This window comes from Anolis carolinensis, unplaced genomic scaffold (assembly GCF_035594765.1).
Source record: "Anolis carolinensis isolate JA03-04 unplaced genomic scaffold, rAnoCar3.1.pri scaffold_9, whole genome shotgun sequence".
NCBI lineage: Eukaryota > Metazoa > Chordata > Lepidosauria > Squamata > Dactyloidae > Anolis > Anolis carolinensis.
This window is the reverse complement of record NW_026943820.1, coordinates 4,528,174-4,551,440: the sequence shown is the minus strand read 5'-3', so window position 1 is coordinate 4,551,440 and position 23,267 is coordinate 4,528,174. Positions and strand designations below refer to the sequence as shown.

Below are 23,267 nucleotides of genomic sequence, written 5' to 3'. Positions count from 1 at the left end.
GGGTCTTCAAATAGCTGTAAAGGCCTATTCTGGATCCGCATAGTCTTTTGCAGTTTTTGTGTGTGTCAGGAGCAACTTGAGAAACTGCAAGTTGCTTCTGATGTGATAGAATTCGTTGTCTGCAAGGATGTTGCCCAGAGGTGAATGTTTTGATGTTTTACGATCCTTGTGGTTGGCTTATCTCATGTCCCTGCATGGGGAGCTGGAGTTGACAGGGAAGTCACCTGCTCTCCCGGCAACCTGTGGGTCAGCAGTCCTGCCGGCACAAGGATTTAGCCCATTGTGTCACCGGGGGCTCTATCTTTTGCATTGAGGACATACATTTCCAGATAGAAGGTGGTCCCGACAAGGGTTTGCTTGGGACGTATCTCTCTTTTCCCCTTCATTCGTGCCTCTGCAAAATCCACAGCACTGTTGGTAACAGCTAACCTCCAGTTCCAATGATCGAGAGTCAGGGCTTCCTAGTTCTCTCGCCATGTTCCTGCCACATTTTTATGGTTAGCTCTAAGCCCATCTGTCCTCTGAAATTCCATTTTCCATTCTTGAACTGAGAGTAGAGTAACTGCTTTGCGAGACGGTGATCGGACCTTTGGACAACTTGGCATCCGGTCCCACGAAGTTGAAGGCAGAGAATCATCGCTTCAGTGCTGGTGGTCTTTGCTTATATGTATTTAGTAAACAGTTAAAAACATGGCTTTTCCAGTGTGCATTGGAATAATTAACCCCACGACAGACCCCTCCTATAGAAATACCGCTTTTCTGCATTTTGTTTTGCCCCGGTATTGGAAACAACTTGACTCCCTACCCCAACTCTTCTAGATAACTCCTCAACACTTTGCCCAGATACCTTATTAAAAGGTTTTGTATTTTTTGCATTTTGTATACTTTTGCATTTTTTGACTTGACCGGCCCCCTTTCTATCTAATAGTGGGGATGTTTGTTTTACCATTTTACCGTTTTATTTTGCTATGATCTTCTATATATATAAAAGAGTGATGGCATCACGGCGACTCACAAAACAACAAAAGTACAGGCCCCGCAACCTCGAAATTTGACAACACAACCCATCATCCATGCCTCCAGGTTGATACAACAAAAAGAAAAGAAAAACAAAGTCCTAATTAGAGGGAGAGCAATAATTTTTTTTATCCAATTGCTGCCAGTTTAGAGGGCTAATCTCTGCCCACTTCATCTCCTAGCAACCAACTCCTAGCAAGCCAAGGGACAGCCAGGGTTCAGTTAAGGGACAGGCAGACGTAGGCTATCTAATTTGCACTGGATTATATGGCAGTGTAGACTCAAGGCCCTTCCACACAGCTATATAACCCATTTATAATCTTATATTATCTGCTTTGCACTGGATTATCTTGACTCCACACTTCCATATAATCCACTTCAGTGGGCATTTTATACAGCTGTGAAGAAGGAGCCTCATATAATCCAGTTCTGAGCAGATAATATAAGATTATCAATAAACAGTAGACTCTCACTTATCCAACATAAACAGGCTGGCAGGATAAGTGAATATGTTGGATAATAAGAAGAGATTAAGGAAAAGCCTATTAAACATCAAATTAGGTAATCGTTATACAAATTAAGCACCAGAACATCATATTATACAACAAATTTGACAGAAAAGGTAGTTCCATGCGCAGTAATACTAGGTAGTAATTACAGTAGAGTCTCACTTATCCAGCACTCGCTTATCCAATGTTCTGGATTATCCAATGCATTTTTGTAGTCAATGTTTTCAATATATCGTGATATTTTGGTGCTAAATTCATAAATACAGTAATTACTACATAGCATTACTGTGTATTGAACTACTTTTTCTGCCAAATCATAACCTAATTTGATGTTTAATAGGCTTTTCCGTAATGCCTCCTTATTATCCAACATATTCGCTTATCCAATATTCTGCCAGCCCGTTTATGTTGGATAAGTGAGACTCTACTGTACTGTATTTACAAATTTACCACTAAATTATCACAATGAATTTAAAACACTGACTACAAAAACATTGATTATGAAAAGGCAGACTGCGTAGGATAATCCAGAACATTGTATAAGTGAATGTTGGATAAGTGAGATTCTACTTTAATATGAAATAATTACTGGGATAGAATAATGCAGAACAATATAATCTCTAAAACCAGGACAGTAAATAAACAGGGGAATTCCACACAGGAAACAATCGGGGCCAGTTAACACCTCCCAACAAAGTATTCCCATCATCAAAGTCTGGCAAATCCTCTGTTTTCTCAGGGCCACAGACAGTAGAAGCACATAAAATATTGCAAACAACACCACTCTGAAAACAAGGGAATTCCAAACAGGAAAGAATCAGGGCCAGCTAACACCTCCCAACAAAAAATTCACTCAGGGAGGAAACAGCCAGGCTTTAAAGCTGCAAGGCCATTACATCCTAATCATTTTCCTAATTGCAGCATTCATACTTGCGTCCAACAGGGGGAAAAAAACCATTCAGAAATACTGTATATTCACAACCTTTAGGAAATAATATCCCCTGATGGCGCAGCGTGTTAAAGCGCTGAGCTGCTGAACTTCTGGACCGAAAGGCCACAGGTTTGAATTGGGGAAGCGGAGAGAGCCCCCACTGTTAGCCCCAGCTTCTGCCAACCCAGAAGTTCAAAAACATGCAAATGTGAGTGGATCAATAGGTACTGCTCCGGCGGGAAGGTAACGCCGCTCCATGCAGTCATCCCACATGACCTTGGAGGAGTCTACGGACAACGCCGGCTCTTCGGCTTAGAAATGGAGATGAGCACCAACCTCCAGAGTCAGACACGACTGGACTTAATGTCTGGGGAAAACCTTGACCCTTTACCTTAACTACCACCAATTCCTCAATACTTTATTTCCCAGACCACCATGTTTCGCCACAGCAACGCGTGGCCGGGCACAGCTAGTTGTGTTATATTGTATTACTGTGTTGTAGTCTGTTTTATTTTATTTGATCTGTTTTGTTGATATTGTTTATTTATGTTTTAACTCTGTTTATATTTTATTTTTGGGCTTGGCCTCATGTTAGCCGCCCCAAATTCCTTCGGGAAGATGGAGGCGGGATAGAAAAATAAAGTTGTTGTTGTTGTTATTATTGTTATTTCCAGGTTGCCTTTGGGAGCTCCAGCGGCTTCCACAGCGGCAGCAAGAAGGCCTCGGTCTTCCTCTTCAAGTTCCTCTCGGAGTTGGTGCCTTTCGAAGCCCCACAGTATTTGAAGGCAAGTGAACAGAAAGGGCTTGGTCTGCCCTTGCCATCCATGGGGCCCTTCAGGGCTTACCTTGCCCTCCATCTCTCCCCAGGTGCACATCATGCTCCCGCCGTTTGTCCCGGCCAAATACCGCCCGCTGCTCCTGGAATACATCTCTTTGGCCAAAACCCGTCTGGCCGACTTCAAGGTGAGCACAGGAAGCCCGATCCTTTTGGAGCGCCAGTTTTCACAAAGAGAAGGCATTGGCAAAAGTCTCACAATGTCAGGATTCCCCCCCTGGCGCATTTGTTGTGTGTGGAAAAAGGGGCAAGAACATATTTGATTTTCTTTTAAATTTTAATTCTCTAGAACAGGGGTCCCCAAACTAAGGCCCGGGGGCCGGATGCGGCCCTCCAAGGTCATTTACCTGGCCCCTGCCCTCATCTATATATATAAAAGAGTGATGGCATCACGGCGACCCACAAAACAACAAAAGTACAAGCCCCCCAACCTCGAAATTTGACAACACAACCCATCATCCACGCCTCTAGGTTGATACAACAAAAAGAAAAGAAAAATAAAGTCCTAATTAGAGAGAGAGAGGAATAATTGCTTTTATCCAATTGCTGCCAGTTAGAAGGCTAAGCTCCTCCAACTTGGTCTCCTAGCAACCCAATAAAAATAATAATAAAAAACACTAAAAATTAATACAATAAAATACAAGCCCCCCAACCTCGAAATTTGACAACACAACCCATCATCCACGCCTCTAGGTTGATACAACAAAAAGCAAAGAAAAATAAAGTCCTAATTAGAGGGAGAGAAATAAATGTTTTTATACAAATTGCTGCCATTTAGAAAGCTAAGCTCTGCCCACTTGGTCTCCTAGCAACCCACTCAGCCCAGTGTTAATAAAAGAATAAAAAAATAAAATAAATACAAATAATACAATAAAAATAATAAAAAACACTAAAAAAATTAATACAATAAAATACTATAACAAAATAACTAAAAACAATACAACAAAATAATAAAATATAATAAATAAAAAAGATAAGTTACAATACAATTAATTTAAAAAATACAAATAACGTCAAATAAAAATTCCACAACAACTTTTAACCAATACCACCACCACTTTGCCACAGCAACGCGTGGCCGGGCACAGCTAGTTTATAATATAATATTTTATATCAGTTTTAATAATATAATATATTATATATACATATGATATTTATAATATTATCATGTTATACAATGTAATACTAATAATAATACCATATAATAATATTAATTACATGTTATATATTACATATAATATTACGGTATAGTGGTATAGTTCAATATAGTAATATATAATGCTAATATTGTGCTATGCTAATAATATAATATATTGTATGTACATACAGCTGCTCTGAATCCCCTTCGGGGTGAGAAGGGCGGGATATAAATGTAGGAAATGAATAAATAAATAATTTTAGACTTAGGCTCGCCCAAAGTCTGAAATGACTTGAAAGCACACAACAACAACAATCCTAATTAACTTGACTATCTCATTGGCCAGAAGCAGGCCCACACTTCCCATTGAAATCCTGATAGGTTTATGTTGGTTAATATTGTTTTCATTTTTAAATATTTTATTGTTCTTTCATTGCTGTTGTTTTGCACTACAAATAAGACATGTGCAGTGTGCATAAGGATTTGTTCGTATTTCTTTTTCAAATGATAATTCGGCCCCTCAACAGTCTGAAGGATTGTGGACCGGCCCCCTACTTAAAAAGTTTGAGGACCCCTGCTCTAGAAGTTAGAATAATACTTTGCGAGATTTAAATGTGATTTTCTGAGATTCACTTGTGTATATTTGACTTTTTTTTTTTACATTTGGATATTCTGAAATTGGTTATAACTATGTATAATTTACCCAGAACTTATTAACGGTGACATCCTCCAAAAATACATATAATGCATTAAGTTAAAAAAAAAAGAGAGAGAAGGCATTGGCCACCAGTCTGGTACTTATAAGCCTTGTTCCAGGTCCTGGACTGTAGTCCCCAGAATCTCCATCTAGTATGGCCAATGAATTCTGTGGATTGTGTAGTCCACAAAAGGTACTTTCTCCCAAACTCTCAAACTTTATTGCAGTATGTACAGCTTATTTACATAGCAGACTGGACAATAAGCACGCTGCAGGAGTGAACACTCCATTCTTATCTCTAAACGTACGTCCGGCTAACCGGAAACTTCTCAAAAGTTACACTCTAGCAATTTTATTTCCACTTCGTGCATTTAACCTTTTCACTTCTAGATTACAAAGGGTGCTCACCAATGCGTCGTCTTCATCATGGAAAGAAGTGACAAGTGGAGTGCCGCAGGGCTCCGTCCTGGGCCCGGTTCTGTTCAACATCTTTATTAACGACTTAGACGAAGGGTTAGAAGGCACGATCATCAAGTTTGCAGATGACACCAAACTCGGAGGGATAGCTAACACTCCAGAAGACAGGAGCAGAATTCAAAACAATCTTGACAGACTAGAGAGATGGGCCAAAACTAACAAAATGAAGTTCAACAGGGACAAATGCAAGATACTTCACTTCGGCAGAAAAAATGGAAATCAAAGATACAGAATGGGGGACGATGCCTGGCTTGACAGCAGTGTGTGCGAAAAAGACCTTGGAGTCCTCGTGGACAACAAGTTAAACATGAGCCAACAATGTGATGCGGCTGCTAAAAAAGCCAATGGGATTCTGGCCTGCATCAATAGGGGAATAGCGTCTAGATCCAGGGAAGTCATGCTCCCCCTTATTCTATTCTGCCTTGGTCAGACCACACCTGGAATCACACTGTGTCCAATTTTGGGCACCACAGTTGAAGGGAGATGTTGACAAGCTGGAAAGCGTCCAGAGGAGGGCGACTAAAATGATAAAGGGTCTGGAGAACAAGCCCTATGAGGAGCGGCTTAAAGAGCTGGGCATGTTTAGCCTGCAGAAGAGAAGGCTGAGAGGAGACATGATAGCCATGTACAAATACGTGAAGGGAAGTCATAGGGAAGAGGGAGGGAGCTTGTTTTCTGCTGCCCTGCAGACTAGGACACGGGACAATGGCTTCAAACTACAGGAAAGGAGATTCCACCTGAACATCAGGAAGAACTTCCTCACTGTGAGAGCTGTTCGACAGTGGAACTCTCTCCCCCGGGGCCGTGGTGGAGGCTCCTTCTTTGGAGGCTTTTAAGCAGAGGCTGGATGGCCATCTGTCGGGGGTGCTTTGAATGCGATTTCCTGCTTCTTAGCAGGGGGTTGGACTAGATGGCCCATGTGGTCTCTTCCAACTCTACTATTCTATGATTCTACACACACACAGCTTTTAACTCTAAGCACAATTTCACTCTATACCAATACATTTTACCTGCATTCTGATGGAAGTTCTCTTTTGTTGAGTGGTCACCTTGCACTCTGGGTCCATCCTCAAGCTGTGCTTCTCGTTCCCAGGTTTCCATAGAAGACATGGGCCTCTATGAGGATTTATCTTCCCCAAAGGAAGCCGTCCAGGTATCTCAAAGCCACCTGGACAGGTTGTTATTAATTAATTGGAACAAGGGAAGTTGTGTTGCTTGACAGTCAAAGACATGCTCTCTCTTCTGTTCTCTTTGTGGATCAGCCTCAATGCCAGGCCCTTCAGGATGTCGAAAAGGCTGTGCAGATATTTGAAAACACGGGGAGGATCCCAGCGAGTGTCATGGAAGCCAGGTAAGGCCTCTCTTCTCAGTGGTGTCGCTCTTCATTATATTATTTTATTCTCTTCAACCCATTTACTTCCATCCGCTTTCTTGTTTCAGTATTTTCAGGCAGTCCTACTATGCAACGCGTTTTCTTCCCGCTTTGCTTGTGCCGCGTCTGGTTAGTATTCTTATTATGGTTTCTTTAAATTTTCAAGTGAGAAATATCCTCTTTTAAAAATTTACGGAGTTAGGTGGATTTTAAACTCACCTATATGCGTTTCATATAAATGATTATTTTACATATTTTTATGACGTGTCTAGATATAAACTGCAGAATTCTAAAGATTGCCCCTGAGTGTAAATATAGATGGATGGATGGATGGATGGAGATAATATATATTATATATATAGAAGATGGATATAGATATAGATATATATATAGACACCATGTCTCCTGTGTCAATATAACAATATAATATATAATATCAATATTATGCTATACTAATAATATTATATATTGTATATACATATAATATTGATAATAATATTGATAACTATTATAATTGTGTATATATATATATATATATATATATATATATATATATATATATACACAGTAGAGTCTCACTTATCCAAGGTTCTGTATTATCCAAGGCAGTCTGCCTTTTAGTAGTCAATGTTTTTATAGTAAATGTTGCAATGTTTTGGTGCTAAATTTGTAAATACAGTAATTACTACATAACATTACTGGGAATTGAACTGCTTTTTCTGACAATTTGTTGTAAAACATGATGTTTTGGTGCTTAATTTGTAAATAATGTAATTTTATGTTTAATGGGCCTTTTTCTTAATCCCTCCTTATTATCCAACATTTTTGCTTATCCAATGTTCTGCTGGCCCGTTTATGTTGGATAAGTGAGACTCTATTGCAGGGGTCCCCAAACTAAGGCCCGGGGGCCGGATGCGGCCCTTCAAGGTCATTTACCTGGCCCCCGCCCTCAGTTTTATAATATAATATTTTTGTATTAGTTTTAATGTTATAATATATTGTATATACATATAATATTGATAATAATATTATGTTATACAATATAATACAAATAATAATACCATATAATAATATTAATCATATGCTATATATTACATAACATATAATAGTATAGTGGTATAGTTCAATATAGAATTATATAATGCTAATATTGTGCTATGCTAATAATATAATATATTATATGTACATATACCTGCTCTGAGTCCCCTTCGGGATGAGAAGGGTGGGATATAAATGCAGTAAATAAATAATTAATTTTAGACTTAGGCTCGGCCAAAGTCTGAAATGACTTGAAGGCACACAACAACAACAACAATCCTAATTAACTTGACTATTTTATTGGCCAGTGGCAGACCCACACTTTCCATTGAAATCCTGATAGGTTTATGTTGTTTAAAATTGTTTTCATTTTTAAATATTGCATTGTTCTTTCGTTGTTGTTGTTGTTGTTTCACTACAAATAAGACATGTGCAGTATGCATAGGAATTTGCATTTTTTTTAAATGATAATTTGGCCCCCACAACAGTCTGAAGGATTGTGGACCGGCCCTCTGCTTCAAAAGTTTGAGGACCCCTGCTCTACTGTATATATATTACATGTAATATTACTAATAATATTATAGTATAGTGTTATAGAACTTGTTTGTCCAGCAGGTGGCGCTGTTTGTGAACCAAAGCATGGTTTTACCTGTCTCAGGTGTGTTAGGTGTGTAATAGTGGGTATGTGAATACCTTAAAACACTCTCCAGTTTGAATAGTACGTTGTGTCCAAATTTCGTAGTTTGGAAGATATGAGGTCCCTCACAAACGGACATTACATCTATATATATAAAAGAGTGATGGCATCAGGGCAGCGGACAAAACTACAAGCCCCCCAACCTCGAAAACTGACAGCACAACCCCTCATCCATGCCTCTAGGTTGATACAACAAAAAGAAAAGAAAAATAAAGTCCTAATTAGAGGGAGAGGAATAATTGTTTTTATCCAATTGCTGCCAGTTAGAAGGCTAAGCTCCGCTCACTTGGTCTCCTAGCAACCTACCCAGCCCAGGGGACAGGCACAGTTAGGCCTCACTTAGGCCTCTTCCACAGATTATCAGATTTTAACTAGATTATATGGCAGTGTAGACTCAAGGCCCTTCCACACAGCTATATAACCCATTTAGAATCTTATATTGTCTGCTTTGAACTGGATTATCTTGACTCCACACTGCCATATAATCCACTTCAGTGTGCATACTAAACATAAAGACAACCTTACAACAGACATTCAATACCACCACTACCTCAACAATTTCTCACCAACACCACCAGACAACTCCACAGCAACGCGTGGCCGGGCACAGCTAGTTTTTATTTATATAGATAGAAGATATATATATATGTGTGTGTGTATAAACACTGAAAAAAAATGGCACAGATACAAACACTCTGTTAATAATTTGTGTTTAATAATTTGTGATATTTAAACATTTATTTAAACATTGCAGCTTCCGGAAAGACCAGATCCCCGCATGGCTTTGATAGAATCCCTCAGAAGGTAAGAAGGGAAATTAATAATTTTCTTGAACTTATCCAAGTTTGTCATGATCTCAATGGATTGTTTCAGTCTCTATTGACAGTACAACCTCATGATGTTATTATGGCCTCAATCCTTCTAAAACAGGGCTGAAAAGATTCCTCCAAATGCGTACAAAACATATATCGAAGAATGCCGAGTTGCAAAAGAGAAGCTCTTACAAGGTGAGCGGCATCGACTGACCCCTAGTCATTATCAAATTTCTATCGGTCGCTTTCTGGCCATGTTCCGGAAGGATTCTCTCCTGTTGTTTCACCCACATCTGCGGCAGGCATCCTCAGAGGTTGTGAGGTTTGTAGGAAACTAGGCAAGTGGGTTTTATATATCTACGGAATGACGTCCAGGGTGGGAGAAAGAACAGTAATCAGTACAGTAAATAAAGAACAACACTAAAAAACAAAAATCCAGGGGAATTCCTTCCTGAAACAGTCATTTGTAGTACAGCGGCTGTTACTTGTTTGTTCAGCATATGGCGCTGTTTGTGAACCAAATAATAATAATAATAATAATAATTTATTTTTATACCCCGCCTCCATCTCCCCGAAGGGACTCGGGGCGGCTTACATGGGACCAAGCCCGGATAAAACAACAAAACATACAAAAACATCAAAGTACAGACATAGCTATTAAAATCAAATACTAAACATAACAAAAATGAAATAATAATCATACTAAGAACATATTAAAACACCAGGGGAAACCTTTACCTTCGACTGGTGTAGTGCTGCTTGTATAATTTCTATAGTGAAAAATAAACCCACCCTCCCAAAACTGGGACTCAGGGAGCTCATAAATTACAGCAAGTACAATACTGTTCAAATATTTTAAAGAATTATTTATTGAACAATAATACTATGTAACATGATTTTTGTTCCTGGATTATGAATGTCATTTCCTAATTGGTTCTATCATAAAACATGAAAAATATGGATTAAACTACAAAAACTTTGTTTTTGAGGGACATCCTGCTATAACACGTTTTGCTCTAGTTTTTCAATGAATATCTGATAAGAGTCTCAACTAATTCAACATAGTTTGTGGCCACCACAAAAACAAAGTTTCTGGAGTAGAACAAATATTTTCAAAGTAGGTACCACACACATAAACAAGAAATAACACTTTCAAACCAGCATGGTTTTACCTATCTCAGGTGTGACAGGTGTGTAATAGTAGGCATGTGAATACCTTAAAAACACTCAGGGCCAGCTCACACCTCCCAACCAAGGACTCCCCCAGGCAGGAAGCAGGCAGGTTTTGAAGCTGCAAGGCTATTCAGTGCTCATCAAGGTAGCCAATTGCAACATTCACACTTGCCCCTGACAAACTGAGATCTGCTGAGGGTTGGGAGTTTTCTAAAATTATCCTCTGATCCCCAAATGGTTGTCCATCCATTCGTGGTTCGTAAATTGATCCCATTGTATTTGACGTTCCTAAAAGTGGTCCTCCTCCCATCAATCATCATGCTCTCCCAGAAGCCAGTGGTGAGGGATTCTGGGAATTGTAGTCCAATAACGTCTCTCCTTTTTTCCCCGCAGATGGATCGGTCGAAATGGAGACGAGCGATTTGAAAGAGCCTTTGGAACTGCTCACAGCTGAGCTTGAGATACTCCGAGAGTTGATTGCGGATCAAGAAAAGCAGGAGGGTATGCGGGTTGCAGGGACGGTTGGGTCTGGAAGGCAGGCAGATCTGTCGGGAATACTTTTTGAAGCTTAAACATGTTCTTTAATCCAATGTGTTGTTGAATTCTTTCATGGCCGGAACCACTGGGTTTCTGTGAGCTTTCCGGACTGTGGCACAGGCTGGTGAGCAGCCAGCTGCAACAAATCACTCTGACCAAGAGGTCATGAGTTCGAGGCCAGCTCGGAGCCTGTGTTTGTCTCTGTCTTTGTTCTATGTTAAGGCATTGAATGTTTGCCTTATATGTGTAACTAGCTGTGCCCGGCCACGCGTTGCTGTGGCAAAGTGGTGGTGGTATTGGTTAAAAATTGTTGTGTAATTTTTATTTGACGTTATTTGCAATTTTTTATTAATTTTATTGTAAGTTATATTTTTATTTATTATATTTTATTATTTTCTTGTATCATTTTTAGTTATTTTCTGTTATTATAGTATTTTATTGTATTAATTTTTAGTGTTTTTTATTATTTTTTATTGGGTTGCTAGGAGACCAAGTTGGAGGAACTTAGCCTTCTAACTGGCAGCAATTGGATAAAAGCAATTATTCCTCTCTCTCTCTAGGACTTTATTTTTCTTTTCTTTTTGTTGTATCAACCTAGAGGCGTGGATGATGGGTTGTGTTGTCAAATTTCGAGGTTGGGGGGGGCCTGTAGTTTTGTTGTTTTGTGGGTCGCCGTGATGCCATCATTCTTTTATATATATATAGATGTGATCCGCCCTGAGTCCCCTTCGGGGTGAAAAGGGCGGAATATAAATACTGTAAATAAATAGATAAATTATATGGCCATGTTCCAGAAGCACTCTCTCCTGACGTTTCGCCCACATCTATGGCAGGCATCCTCAGTGGTTGTGAGGTCTGTTGCAAACTATGCCAGTGGGGTTTATATATCCGTGGAATAATATCCAGGGTGGGAGAAAGAACTCTTGTCTGTTTGAGGCAGGTGTGAATGTTGCCATTGGCTGGCTTGGTTAGCATTGAATAGTCTTGCAGCTTCAAAGCCTGGCTGCTTCCTGCCTGGGTGAATCCTTTGTTGGTGTTACAAGACAGCGGAATTCCAGACAGGAAACCATCAGGGTTAGCTAACACCTCCCAACAAATGTTTTCATGGAGTTCTCTTAGATAATTTATTTTCTAAACAATACATAACGTTGAAAAGGCATGAATTTTATTTTGTCCCGTGGCTTTTTAAGTCAAGGAAGGTCATCTGTTTAAAATGTGTGTTATAGATATCTAGGCACAGGAAAAAAAACTCATTATGTTTACTACATACAATGGGTTGGATCAGATTTAGGCCCATGGAGCTGGGTTGGCTGAAGTGCTGTGTCCCATCATATCCATATCAGTTCTTCTTTTAATATTTTGCATTTTCAATAATGTTTTTTAAAACTATGGCCTGTTTAAATTGTTTTATTATGATGTTTGTTGTTTAACTGTTGATCTTATGATGATAATGTGATTGATTGGGCTTGTCCCCATGTGAGCCGGTCTGAGTCCCCTGTGGGGAGATGGAGGCGGCATACAAAAATAAAGTTATTATTATTATTATTATTATTATTATTATTATTATTATTATTATTATTATTATTATCATCCCCCCAAGTAGGAAGCAGCCAGGCTTTGAAGCTGCAAGGCCATTCAATTCTAAACACAACATTCACACTTGCCTCAAACAGACCAAAGTTATTTCTCCCACCCTGGACGTTCCACAGATATATGAACCCCACTTGTCTAGTTTCCAACAGAACTCACAACCTCTGAGGATGCCTGCCACTCAATGGGGGCTCCTTCTTTGATGCCTGTCAAACTGGATGATAATCTGTCAGCGGGAGGGCTTTGATTGTATCCTGTGTTATGGCAGAAGGGGGTTGGACTGGATGGCCTTTTGGGGTCCCTTCCAACTTCATGATTCTTCGTTGCAGAGCTTCCGGTTCAGATGGCTCGTGTCTCGGAGGCACTGGCGGGTGTCCTGGGACCCACCAACGACCAGGAGGAAGCAGATTCTGTGGACGTTAGGATCTGCTTGGATCTTTCTGTTCCTGAAGTCCCGCAACAGCATCAAGAGGTGAATTATTATTATTATTATTATTATTATTATTATTATTATTATTATTATTTGTTGTTTTGTTGTTGTTGTATTTATTTATGCCCTGCTTTATCTCTCGTGTGCCGTTACCTTCCCGCTGGAGCGGTACCTATTGCTCTACTCACATTTGCATGTTGGCAGGAGCTGGGGCTAACAACGGGAGCTCACCTTGCACCCCGGATTAGAACCTGCGACCTTTCGATCAACAGCTCTGTGGTTTAATCCGCTGCGCCACTGGGGGCTGGACACTTACGTCTATAGGAATGTTGATTTCGGGGCTGTAAGAGCCATTTTGATCCATGGTTTTGCATACTGTCTGTGCAAGAAATCAAGACTTTAAAGTTCCATTCGGTGCCTTCAGATATGAGGGGCTTGATTGTTTGGAATGGCCACATTAAAGAAATGGGAGTTCTCTAATTTCTATAACGATAATAATAATAACTTCCGAATCCAGACTGACAAAGTTCTGGAACACAAGACACCAGACATCACAGTTGTGGAAAAGAACAAGGTTTGGATCATTGATGTCGCCATCCCAGGTGACAGTCGCATTGACGAAAAACAACATGAAAAACTCAGCCGCGATCAGGACCTCCAGATTGAACTTCAAAGACTCTGGCAGAAACCAGCGCAGGTGGTCCCGGTGGTGATGGGCACACTGGGTGCCGTGCCAAAAGATCTCAGCCGGCATTTGGAAACAATAGACATTGACAAAATTACGATCTGCCGACTGCAAAAGGCCACCCGACTGGGATCTGCGCGCATCATCCAAAAATACATCACACAGTCCTAAACGCTTGAGAAGTGTTACTTGTGATTTTGTGATATGAAATCCAGCATGTCTATCTTGTTTGCTGTGTCATACAATAAAATAATAATACATTTTATTGAATTTATTAAAAATCATAAAATGTAGTTTTGGTTAGTAGTGATAAACTCCTTATTGAGCATTCTTGCAAATCCTTGGCCTAGAAGTGAGAGGCTCTTTTTCTCTTTCTGTCTGTTTCTCTTTCATTTATTCTCTTTCTCTGTTTCAGGCTGTGGATCTTCTGCTGACGGCGTTTTGCAAGAATGTCATGTCTGCGTCGTACTTCCTCCCACCAGAGAGGTAAAATCACGCATTATGTGTGCATGGGGTTGGGAAAACATGGCAAAATCCTCCATGTGCCCATTGTTTGTCCGTTCCTTTGTGTTTCCTTGCAGGCAGGGCTCCTGGGCCTCTCTCTTTGCCAAAATGCTTTGCGGACACCGCCGGGCCCTGCCCTCCTTGCTGAGCCGCCTTTGCCAACTTATTCACCATCAGGTGGGTTTCATGGGGCTCTTACATTGATTTGGATTCTGTGTCAGAAGAATGGCCACCCAATCCAGCCCCCTTCAGCCAGGAAAGAAGACACAATCAAAGCCTTCCCAACAGATGGCCATCCAGCCTCTCATAGAACCTTAGGATTGTAGCATTGGAATAAATAATAATAATTATTATTATTATTATTATTGACACAACGATGTTGTATGACACAGCAAACAAGATAGACATGCTGGATTTCGTTTCACAAAACCACAAGTCGAACCCTTCCCAAGTGTCTAGGACTGTGTGATGTATTTTCGGATGATGTGCGCAGATCCCAGCAGGGTGGCCTTTTGCAGCTGGCAGATCGTAATTTTGTCAGTGTCTATTGTTTCCAAATGCCGACTGAGATCTTTTGGCACGGCACCCAATGTGCCCATCACCACCGGGACCACCTGCACTGGTTTCTGCCAGAGTCTTTGAAGTTCAATCTTGAGGTCCTGATAGCGGCTGAGTTTTAATAATAATTATAATTATTATTATTATTATTATTATTTATTTATTTATACCCCGCCACCAACTTCTCATAGAACCTTAGAATGATAGCATTGGAATAAATAATAATAATAATAATAATAATAATAATAATAATAATAATAATAATAATAAATTTATACCCTGCTACTTGTCTCTCATAGAACCTTAGGATCATAGTATTGGAATAAATAATAATAATAATAACTTTATTTATACTCCACCACCAGCCTCTCATAGAACCTTAGGATCATAGCATTGGAATTAATAATAACAATACTGCTACTACTACTACTACTAATAATAATAATACTTCATTTATACCCTGCCACCAGCCTCGTATAGAATTTTAGGATCATAGTATTGGAATAAATAATAATAATAATAATAATAACTTTTTTTATACCCCACCACCAGCCTCTCATAGAACCTTAGGATCATAGCATTGGAATTAATAATAATAATAATAATAATAACTTTATTTATATCCCGCCACGAGCCTCCCATAGAACCTTAGGATCATAGCATTGGAATAATAATAATAATAATAATAATAATAATAATAACAACAACAACTATATTTATACCCCACCACCAGCCTCTCATAGAACCTTAGGATCATAGCAATGGAAATAATAATAATAATAATAATAATAATAATAATAATAATAATAACAACAACAACAACAACAACAACTTTATTTGTACCCCACCACTAGATTCTCATAGAACCTTAGGATCATAGTATTGGAATTAAATAATAACAATAACTTTATTTATACCCCGCCATAAGCCTCTCATAGAACCTTAGGATCATAGCAATGGAATAAATAATAATAATAATAATAATAATAATAACAACAACAACAACAACATAATAATAATAATAATAATAATAATAATAACTTTATTTATACCCCACCACTAGCCTCTCATAGAATCTTAGGATCATTGTATTGGAAATAATAATAATAATAATAATAATAATAATAATAATAATAATGCTTCATTTATACCCTGCCACCAGCCTCGTATAGAATTTTAGGATCATAGCAATGGAATAAATAATAATAATAACAATAATAATAATAATAATAATAATAACTTTATGTATACCCCGCCACCAGCCTCTCATAGAATCATAGAATCATAGAATAGTAGAGTTGGAAGAGACCTCAAGGGCCATCTAGTCCAACCCCCCGCTAAGAAGCAGGAAATCGCATTCAAAGCACCCCCGACAGATGGCCATCCAGCCTCTGCTTAAAAGCCTCCAAAGAAGGAGCCTCCACCACGGCCCGGGGGAGAGAGTTCCACTGGTGAACAGCCCTTCTCACAGTGAGGAAGTTCTTCCTGATGTTCAGGTGGAATCTCCTTTCCTGTAGTTTGAAGCCATTGTCCCGTGTCCTAGTCTGCAGGGCAGCAGAAAATAAGCTTGCTCCCTCCTCCCTATGACTTCCCCTCACATATTTGTACATGGCTATCATGTCTCCTCTCAGCCTTCTCTTCTGCAGGCTAAACATGCCCAGCTCTTTAAGCCTCTCCTCATAGGGCTTGTTCTCCAGACCCTTAATCATTTTAGTTGCCCTCCTCTGGACGCTTTCCAGCTTGTCAGCATCTCCCTTCATCTGCGGTGCCCAAAACTGGACACAGTATTCCAGGTGTGGTCTGACCAAGGCAGAATAGAGGGGAGCATGACTTCCCTGGATCTAGACGTTATTCCCCTATTGATGCAGGCCAAAATCCCATTGGCTTTTTTAGCTGCCGCATCACATTGTAGGCTCATGTTTAACTTGTTGTCCACGAGGACTCCAAGATCTTTTTCGCACACACTGCTGTCAAGCCAGGCGTCCCCCATGCTGTATCTTTGATTTCCATTTTTTCTGCCGAAGTGAAGTATCTTGCATTTGTCCCTGTTGAACTTCATTTTGTTAGTTTCGGCCCATCTCTCTAGTCTGTCAAGATCGTTTTGAATTCTGCTCCTGTCTTCTGGAGTGTTAGCTATCCCTCCGAGTTTGGTGTCATCTGCAAACTTGATGATCGTGCCTTCTAACCCTTCGTCTAAGTCGTTAATAAAGATGTTGAACAGAACCGGGCCCAGGACGGAGCCCTGCGGCACTCCACTTGTCACTTCTTTCCATGATGAAGACGACGCATTGGTGAGCACCCTTTGGGTTCGTTCGCTTAGCCAATTACAGATCCACCTAACCGTCGTTTTGTCTAGCCCACATTTTACTAGTTTGTTTGCCAGAAGGTCGTGGGGGACTTTGTCGAAGGCCTTACTGAAATCTAGATATGCTACATCCACGGCATTCCCTGTATCGACCCAACTCGTAACTCTATCGAAAAAAGAGATCAGATTAGTCTGGCATGACTTGTTTTTGGTAAATCCGTGTTGACTATTAGCAATGACCGCATTTGTTTCTAAGAACCTTAGGATCAAATTATTGGAAATAATAATAATAATAACTTTATTTATACCCTACCACCAGCCTCTCATAGAACCTTAAGATCATAGTATTGGAATTCAATAATAATAATAACTTTATTTATACCCCTCCACCAGCCTCTCATAGAACCTTAGGATCATAGCAATGGAATAAATAATAATAATAATAATAATAATAATAATAATAATAATAATAATAATAACAACATTGACAAAATTACGATCTGCCAGCTGCAAAAGGCCACCCTGCTGGGATCTGCTCGCATCATCCGAAAATACATCACACAGTCCTAGACACTTGGGAAGTGTTCGACTTGTGATTTTGTGATACGAAATCCAGCATATCTATCTTGTTTGCTGTGTCATAATAAAATAATAATAATAATAATAATTTTATTTATACCCCGCCACCAACCTCTCATAGAACCTTAGGATCATAGCACTGGAATTAATAATAATAATAATAATAATAATAATAATAATAATAATAATAATAATATTTATTTATACCCCGCCACCATTGTAGGGCTCTTCTCTCAGGGACGCTCACATCATGGGCTTGGCTGTCTTTGCGATCCACTTGAACGAAGCCAAAGCGTCCATCCCGGCCATCGACCTCTGCTCTTCGCTGGACCCTTCCTGCGCTTCCACGAGAGGCCTTTCTGTATCCGAACTCTGGGATTACTTTTTGGATTGCCAGGCAGGAGAGTCTGCCACCTTCTGCATGAAGTAAACTTCTTTTTTGTCTGGATAATATCCCAGTCATTTCTAAAACGCAGACCTCTTGTCTTGGGCTCAAATGAAATATCTACAGGGGCCTGATACAACTTCAGAGAAATAACCCTTTTCCCTTCTTTACCCACAGGTTTTGTGTTGTGGCACTTTCTTACTTTCTCTGCAAGTTTGGCTCCCTTCCCCATGACTCCTTATGCTCCGTGCTTCATCCTGGTTTTGTGAAAAAGGTAACTTTTTGTTGTCGAAGGCTTCCATGGCTAGAATCACTGGGTTGCTGTGAGTTTTCCAGGCTGTATAACCACATTCCAGAAGCATTTTCTCCTGACATTTCACCCACATCTATGGTAGGCTATCCTCAGAGGTTGTGAGGTCTGTTGGAAACTAGGCAAGTGGGGTGTATATATCATCCTGCTGGGAGGCTTCTCATGTCCCCACAAGCTAGAGCTGACAGGCAGGAGCTCAGCCTGTCTCGCGGATTTGAACCTCCAACCTTCAGGTCAGCAAGCCAACCTTCAAGTCAGCAGTTCAGCCGGCACAAGGGTTTAACCCACTGAGCCATCGTGACTTCTATAATAATAATAATAATAATAATAATAATAATAATAAATCCAGCATATCTACCTTGTTTGCTGTGTCATAATAAAATAATAATAATAATAATAATTGTTTTGTTTCTTCTTCTTCTTCTTCTTATTATTATTATTATTATTATTATTATTTATTTCCGTTGTTGTTGTTATTATTATTATTATTATTATTATTATTATTATTATTATTATTATTATTATTATTTCATCTTCTAGCCAAGTTGGATAAAAGAGAAGATATTTTTTTAAGACAGCAGGGATTCTTACAGCAAATGCAGGGCTGGAATGGAATATAGTTGATGCCAAAACTATATGTTTCCTCATTTGATGAGCATTTTGAACCATTTCTCTTTAGATCTGAGCGCTAAGCAGCCTGCAAATGCCTCTATTTCCTCTTTTGCAGCTTCAGTACGTTGTTCCCCTTCTTTGCTCGGAAGCCCGAAATACAAGCTGGGAAGGCAGCATGGATGATGACCTTCCATGGAAAACATTATCCCACCCCAGCCTCTGCTACTCGAAAGCTGCCTTATGCTTATGGAAACATCGCCTTTTCAAAGAACTATTGCGGGAGAAAGCCTTTCAGGTAAATACTGAGTGTGTGACTTGGTCCAGGTAGTAGTTTCCACTTTTCAACCTGTCATCAAAAAGTCTAATTCCATGTTCTCTGGAGTGGTTTTGCTTTCGTTGTTTAGATGCTGGTATAGCTGGAGGTTGGTTTGGTCATTTTTCACAGTTTCCAAAGTAAAGCATGGGCTGGTCCATGAAGTCACAAAGAGTCAGAAGTGACTGACTGAATGAATAAACAACAACAACAAAGTAAAGTGCAGGCCAAGAAGGACAAAGTCTGGGGACACAGGAAGCAGAAACTAATGATAAGGGTGACCTTTCACAGGAGTTCGAACATCAACAAGTTCCAGGTGTTTCTGGCAGTGACTCAGAGGAGTCTTCCTTAGATAGAGATACAAGGTTAAGGTTAAAGGTTCATCGTCCCAGACATTCCCTTAGAATCGCTAACAAACGCGTGGGAACTCAAGGGCAGAGAAATGCTTTTTTGACTTGTAAACATGGGTAAATACGGGAGAGACAGGGGAAGATTTCAGATAAAGCAATGTTGATTTTTGAAAGCACATCTCCTGCCTTGTCTAAGGATTCTCGTTTATGTTCATGCCTGGAATCTGTGTTTTGGATTTTACGCTGAAGTTCATGTTGCCTTGTTTTCAGGACTAATTTCCTTTATCAGAGACTTGGGACTATATTCTGCAAATTGCTTTTACCTCTGGATTATAGCCTTTTTGACTGACTGCCTTTGCATTTGGATGTTTGCTTTCTTTACTGCTTTTTATTCGGACTTTGCTATCTTTTATCAATAAACTGTTTAAACCTAGCCTGCTGTGGTGGAGTGTGTGTTAAGAGCCCGGTTCTCTTCAACATCTTTATTAACGACTTAGACGAAGGGTTAGAAGGCACGATCATCAAGTTTGCAGATGACACCAAACTCGGAGGGATAGCTAACACTCCAGAAGACAGGAGCAGAATTCAAAACGATCTTGACAGACTAGAGAGATGGGCCGAAACTAACAAAATGAAGTTCAACAGGGACAAATGCAAGATACTTCACTTCGGCAGAAAAAATGGAAATCAAAGATACAGAATGGGGGACGCCTGGCTTGACAGCAGTGTGTGCGAAAAGGATCTTGGAGTCCTCGTGGACAACAAGTTGAACATGAGCCTACAATGTGATGCGGCGGCTAAAAAGGCCAATGGGATTTTGGCCTGCATCAATAGGGGAATAACGTCTAGATCCAGGGAAGTCATGCTCCCCCTCTATTCTGCCTTGGTCAGACCACACCTGGAATACTGTGTCCAGTTTTGGGCACCGCAGATGAAGGGAGATGTTGACAAGCTGGAAAGCGTCCAGAGGAGGGCAACTAAAATGATTAAGGGTCTGGAGAACAAGCCCTATGAGGAGAGGCTTAAAGAGCTGGGCATGTTTAGCCTGCAGAAGAGAAGGCTGAGAGGAGACATGATAGCCATGTACAAATATGTGAGGGGAAGTCATAGGGAGGAGGGAGCAAGCTTATTTTCTGCTGCCCTGCAGACTAGGACACGGAACAATGGCTTCAAACTACAGGAAAGGAGATTCCACCTGAACATCAGGAAGAACTTCCTCACTGTGAGGGCTGTTCGGCAGTGGAACTCTCTCCCCCGGGCCGTGGTGGAGGCTCCTTCTTTGGAGGCTTTTAAGCAGAGGCTGGATGGCCATCTGTCGGGGGTGCTTTGAATGCGATTTCCTGCTTCTTAGCGGGGGGTTGGACTAGATGGCCCTTGAGGTCTCTTCCAACTCTACTATTCTATGATTCTATGATTCTATGAAGAGCAAGGTGATCCAGCGCTGAGGTGCAACATCTCTTACTCCAGAGCCTGGGAGCCTCCACCAAGAAGGCCCTGTCTCTGAATCTCCCTGCCTTCCTTCTTTCCTCCCAGCTGACTCTCCAAGAATGGCTTCTGATGGAACTGGCAGTCTGTCCCGACGAAGACGTTCTTTCTGCCGTTGAGAGGTGAGGGCTTGGCTTGGACTCCGTCTGAAGCCGAGAGTGTGTGACTTTAAGGGCCCGTAATCAAAGTGGGGTTTTCTCTGTCTCTGTTTGCAGGCAGGACTTCCATTACTGGGCTCTGTACCAGCACTTTCTTCCTCTGTCTGTCGCTGCTGGCGGCTGCGAGGGAGACCTAAGAGAGGCCTGCGCCGTTCTCCTTGACGCCGTCTTGGATTTCGGACAGAGGGGCTCAGTGATACACACACCAAGGTCTGAGTTGCTTTTGCAAATATCTTTGGGAGCAAAGCAAAGCAAAGTATCTACCCCAAGAAGCCTTTTTACTAAAAGACTGATGTTTTTGGTTATATGTATTCATGTAGTTGAATGAAATCGACATTAGAGCAGCTGCATCCTATTTTCTGAGATGTTCCCAATGCATCCCTGTGTGATGCCACCATATATCTAACACTTCTGCCTTTGTTTCAAATTCTAGGTCTGAGTTGGGAAAGTGTAACCATCCAAATAACCCCAAACGTTCCACATTCCAGAGGAGAGGGAACCCCGATATCTACGCCAGATTGCAGGTGACTCAGATCTGCACACAGTCGTCTCTTGGGGCTTGTATGGTGACAATAATAATAATAATAATAATAATAATAATAATAATGTAATAATATTACATGTGACGACTCTGGTCAGTAAAGAATACACACAAAGGGTCAGAAAAATTCTCAAAAGCAAGCTCAATGGAGGCAACACCATCAAAGCCATAAACACCTGGGCCATACCTGTCATAAGATATACTGCTGGCATCATAAATTGGACACAGGCGGAACTGGACAATTTGGACAGAAAAACAAGAAAACTCATGACCATCCATCATTCACTGCACCCTCGCAGTGATGTTGACTGGTTATATCTGCCTAGAAGATCAGGGGGCAGAGGACTCTTACAAGTCAAACAAGCAGTCAAAGAAGAAGAACATGCCCTGGCAGAATATGGAAAGCAAAGTGAAGAACCTGCTTTGATTGAAGTCAAAAATCAGAAACTCCTCAAAGCACAGCAGACAAAAAAAAGTACAAGAAAACCACACTACAAATTAGAGCTGACAGCTGGCACAACAAAACATTGCATGGAAAGTTCCTTGACAAAATTGAAGGAAAAGCTGATAAGGAGAAGACCTGGCTCTGGCTCACAAATGGGACCCTGAAGAAGGAGACAGAAGGCCTGATCCTTGCAGCCCAGGAGCAAGACATCAGGACAAAGGCAATTCAGGCCAAGATCGAAAAATCAGCTGATGACCCAAAATGCAGACTGTGCAAGGAAACCGATGAAACCATGGATCATATCCTCAGCTGCTGTAAAAAAATCGCACAGACAGACTACAAACAGAGGCACAACTATGTGGCCCAAGTGATTCACTGGAACTTATGTCTCAAGTACCACCTCCCAGCAGCAAAGAACTGGTGGGATCACAAACCTGCAAAAGTCTTGGAAAATGAACACGCAAAGATACTGTGGGACTTCCGAATCCAGACTGACAAAGTTCTGGAACACAACACACCAGACATCACAGTTGTGGAAAAGAAAAAGGTTTGGATCATTGATGTCGCCATCCCAGGTGACAGTCGCATAGATGAAAAACAACAGGAAAAACTCAGCCGCTATCAGGACCTCAAGATTGAACTGCAAAGACTCTGGCAGAAACCAGTACAGGTGGTCCCGGTGGTGATGGGCACACTGGGTGCTGTGCCAAAAGATCTCAGCCGGCATTTGGAAACAATAGACATTGACAAAATCACGATCTGCCAACTGCAAAAGGCCACCCTG

At 40.6% G+C, this 23,267-nt stretch overlaps 1 protein-coding gene across 3 annotated transcripts in view; it reads left to right on the top strand.

The window, feature by feature from the left end:
• Positions 1 to 23,267, top strand: part of fanca (FA complementation group A) — a 60,505-nt gene that overhangs the window by 21,371 nt on the left and 15,867 nt on the right. For 2 of the 3 annotated variants that reach the window (XM_062961853.1, XM_062961852.1), the window contains exons 15-31: positions 3,132 to 3,242; positions 3,325 to 3,420; positions 6,698 to 6,757; positions 6,867 to 6,955; positions 7,045 to 7,105; positions 9,466 to 9,515; positions 9,642 to 9,718; positions 11,090 to 11,197; positions 13,153 to 13,295; positions 14,354 to 14,424; positions 14,520 to 14,619; positions 18,108 to 18,310; positions 18,447 to 18,543; positions 19,307 to 19,486; positions 21,388 to 21,461; positions 21,555 to 21,707; positions 21,931 to 22,021. In XM_062961853.1, the coding sequence (XP_062817923.1) occupies positions 3,132 to 3,242; positions 3,325 to 3,420; positions 6,698 to 6,757; positions 6,867 to 6,955; positions 7,045 to 7,105; positions 9,466 to 9,515; positions 9,642 to 9,718; positions 11,090 to 11,197; positions 13,153 to 13,295; positions 14,354 to 14,424; positions 14,520 to 14,619; positions 18,108 to 18,310; positions 18,447 to 18,543; positions 19,307 to 19,486; positions 21,388 to 21,461; positions 21,555 to 21,707; positions 21,931 to 22,021 (1,764 nt within the window). The remainder of the gene's footprint in view (positions 1 to 3,131; positions 3,243 to 3,324; positions 3,421 to 6,697; positions 6,758 to 6,866; positions 6,956 to 7,044; positions 7,106 to 9,465; positions 9,516 to 9,641; positions 9,719 to 11,089; positions 11,198 to 13,152; positions 13,296 to 14,353; positions 14,425 to 14,519; positions 14,620 to 18,107; positions 18,311 to 18,446; positions 18,544 to 19,306; positions 19,487 to 21,387; positions 21,462 to 21,554; positions 21,708 to 21,930; positions 22,022 to 23,267) is intronic. The other variant, XM_062961854.1, reaches the window with a different exon arrangement.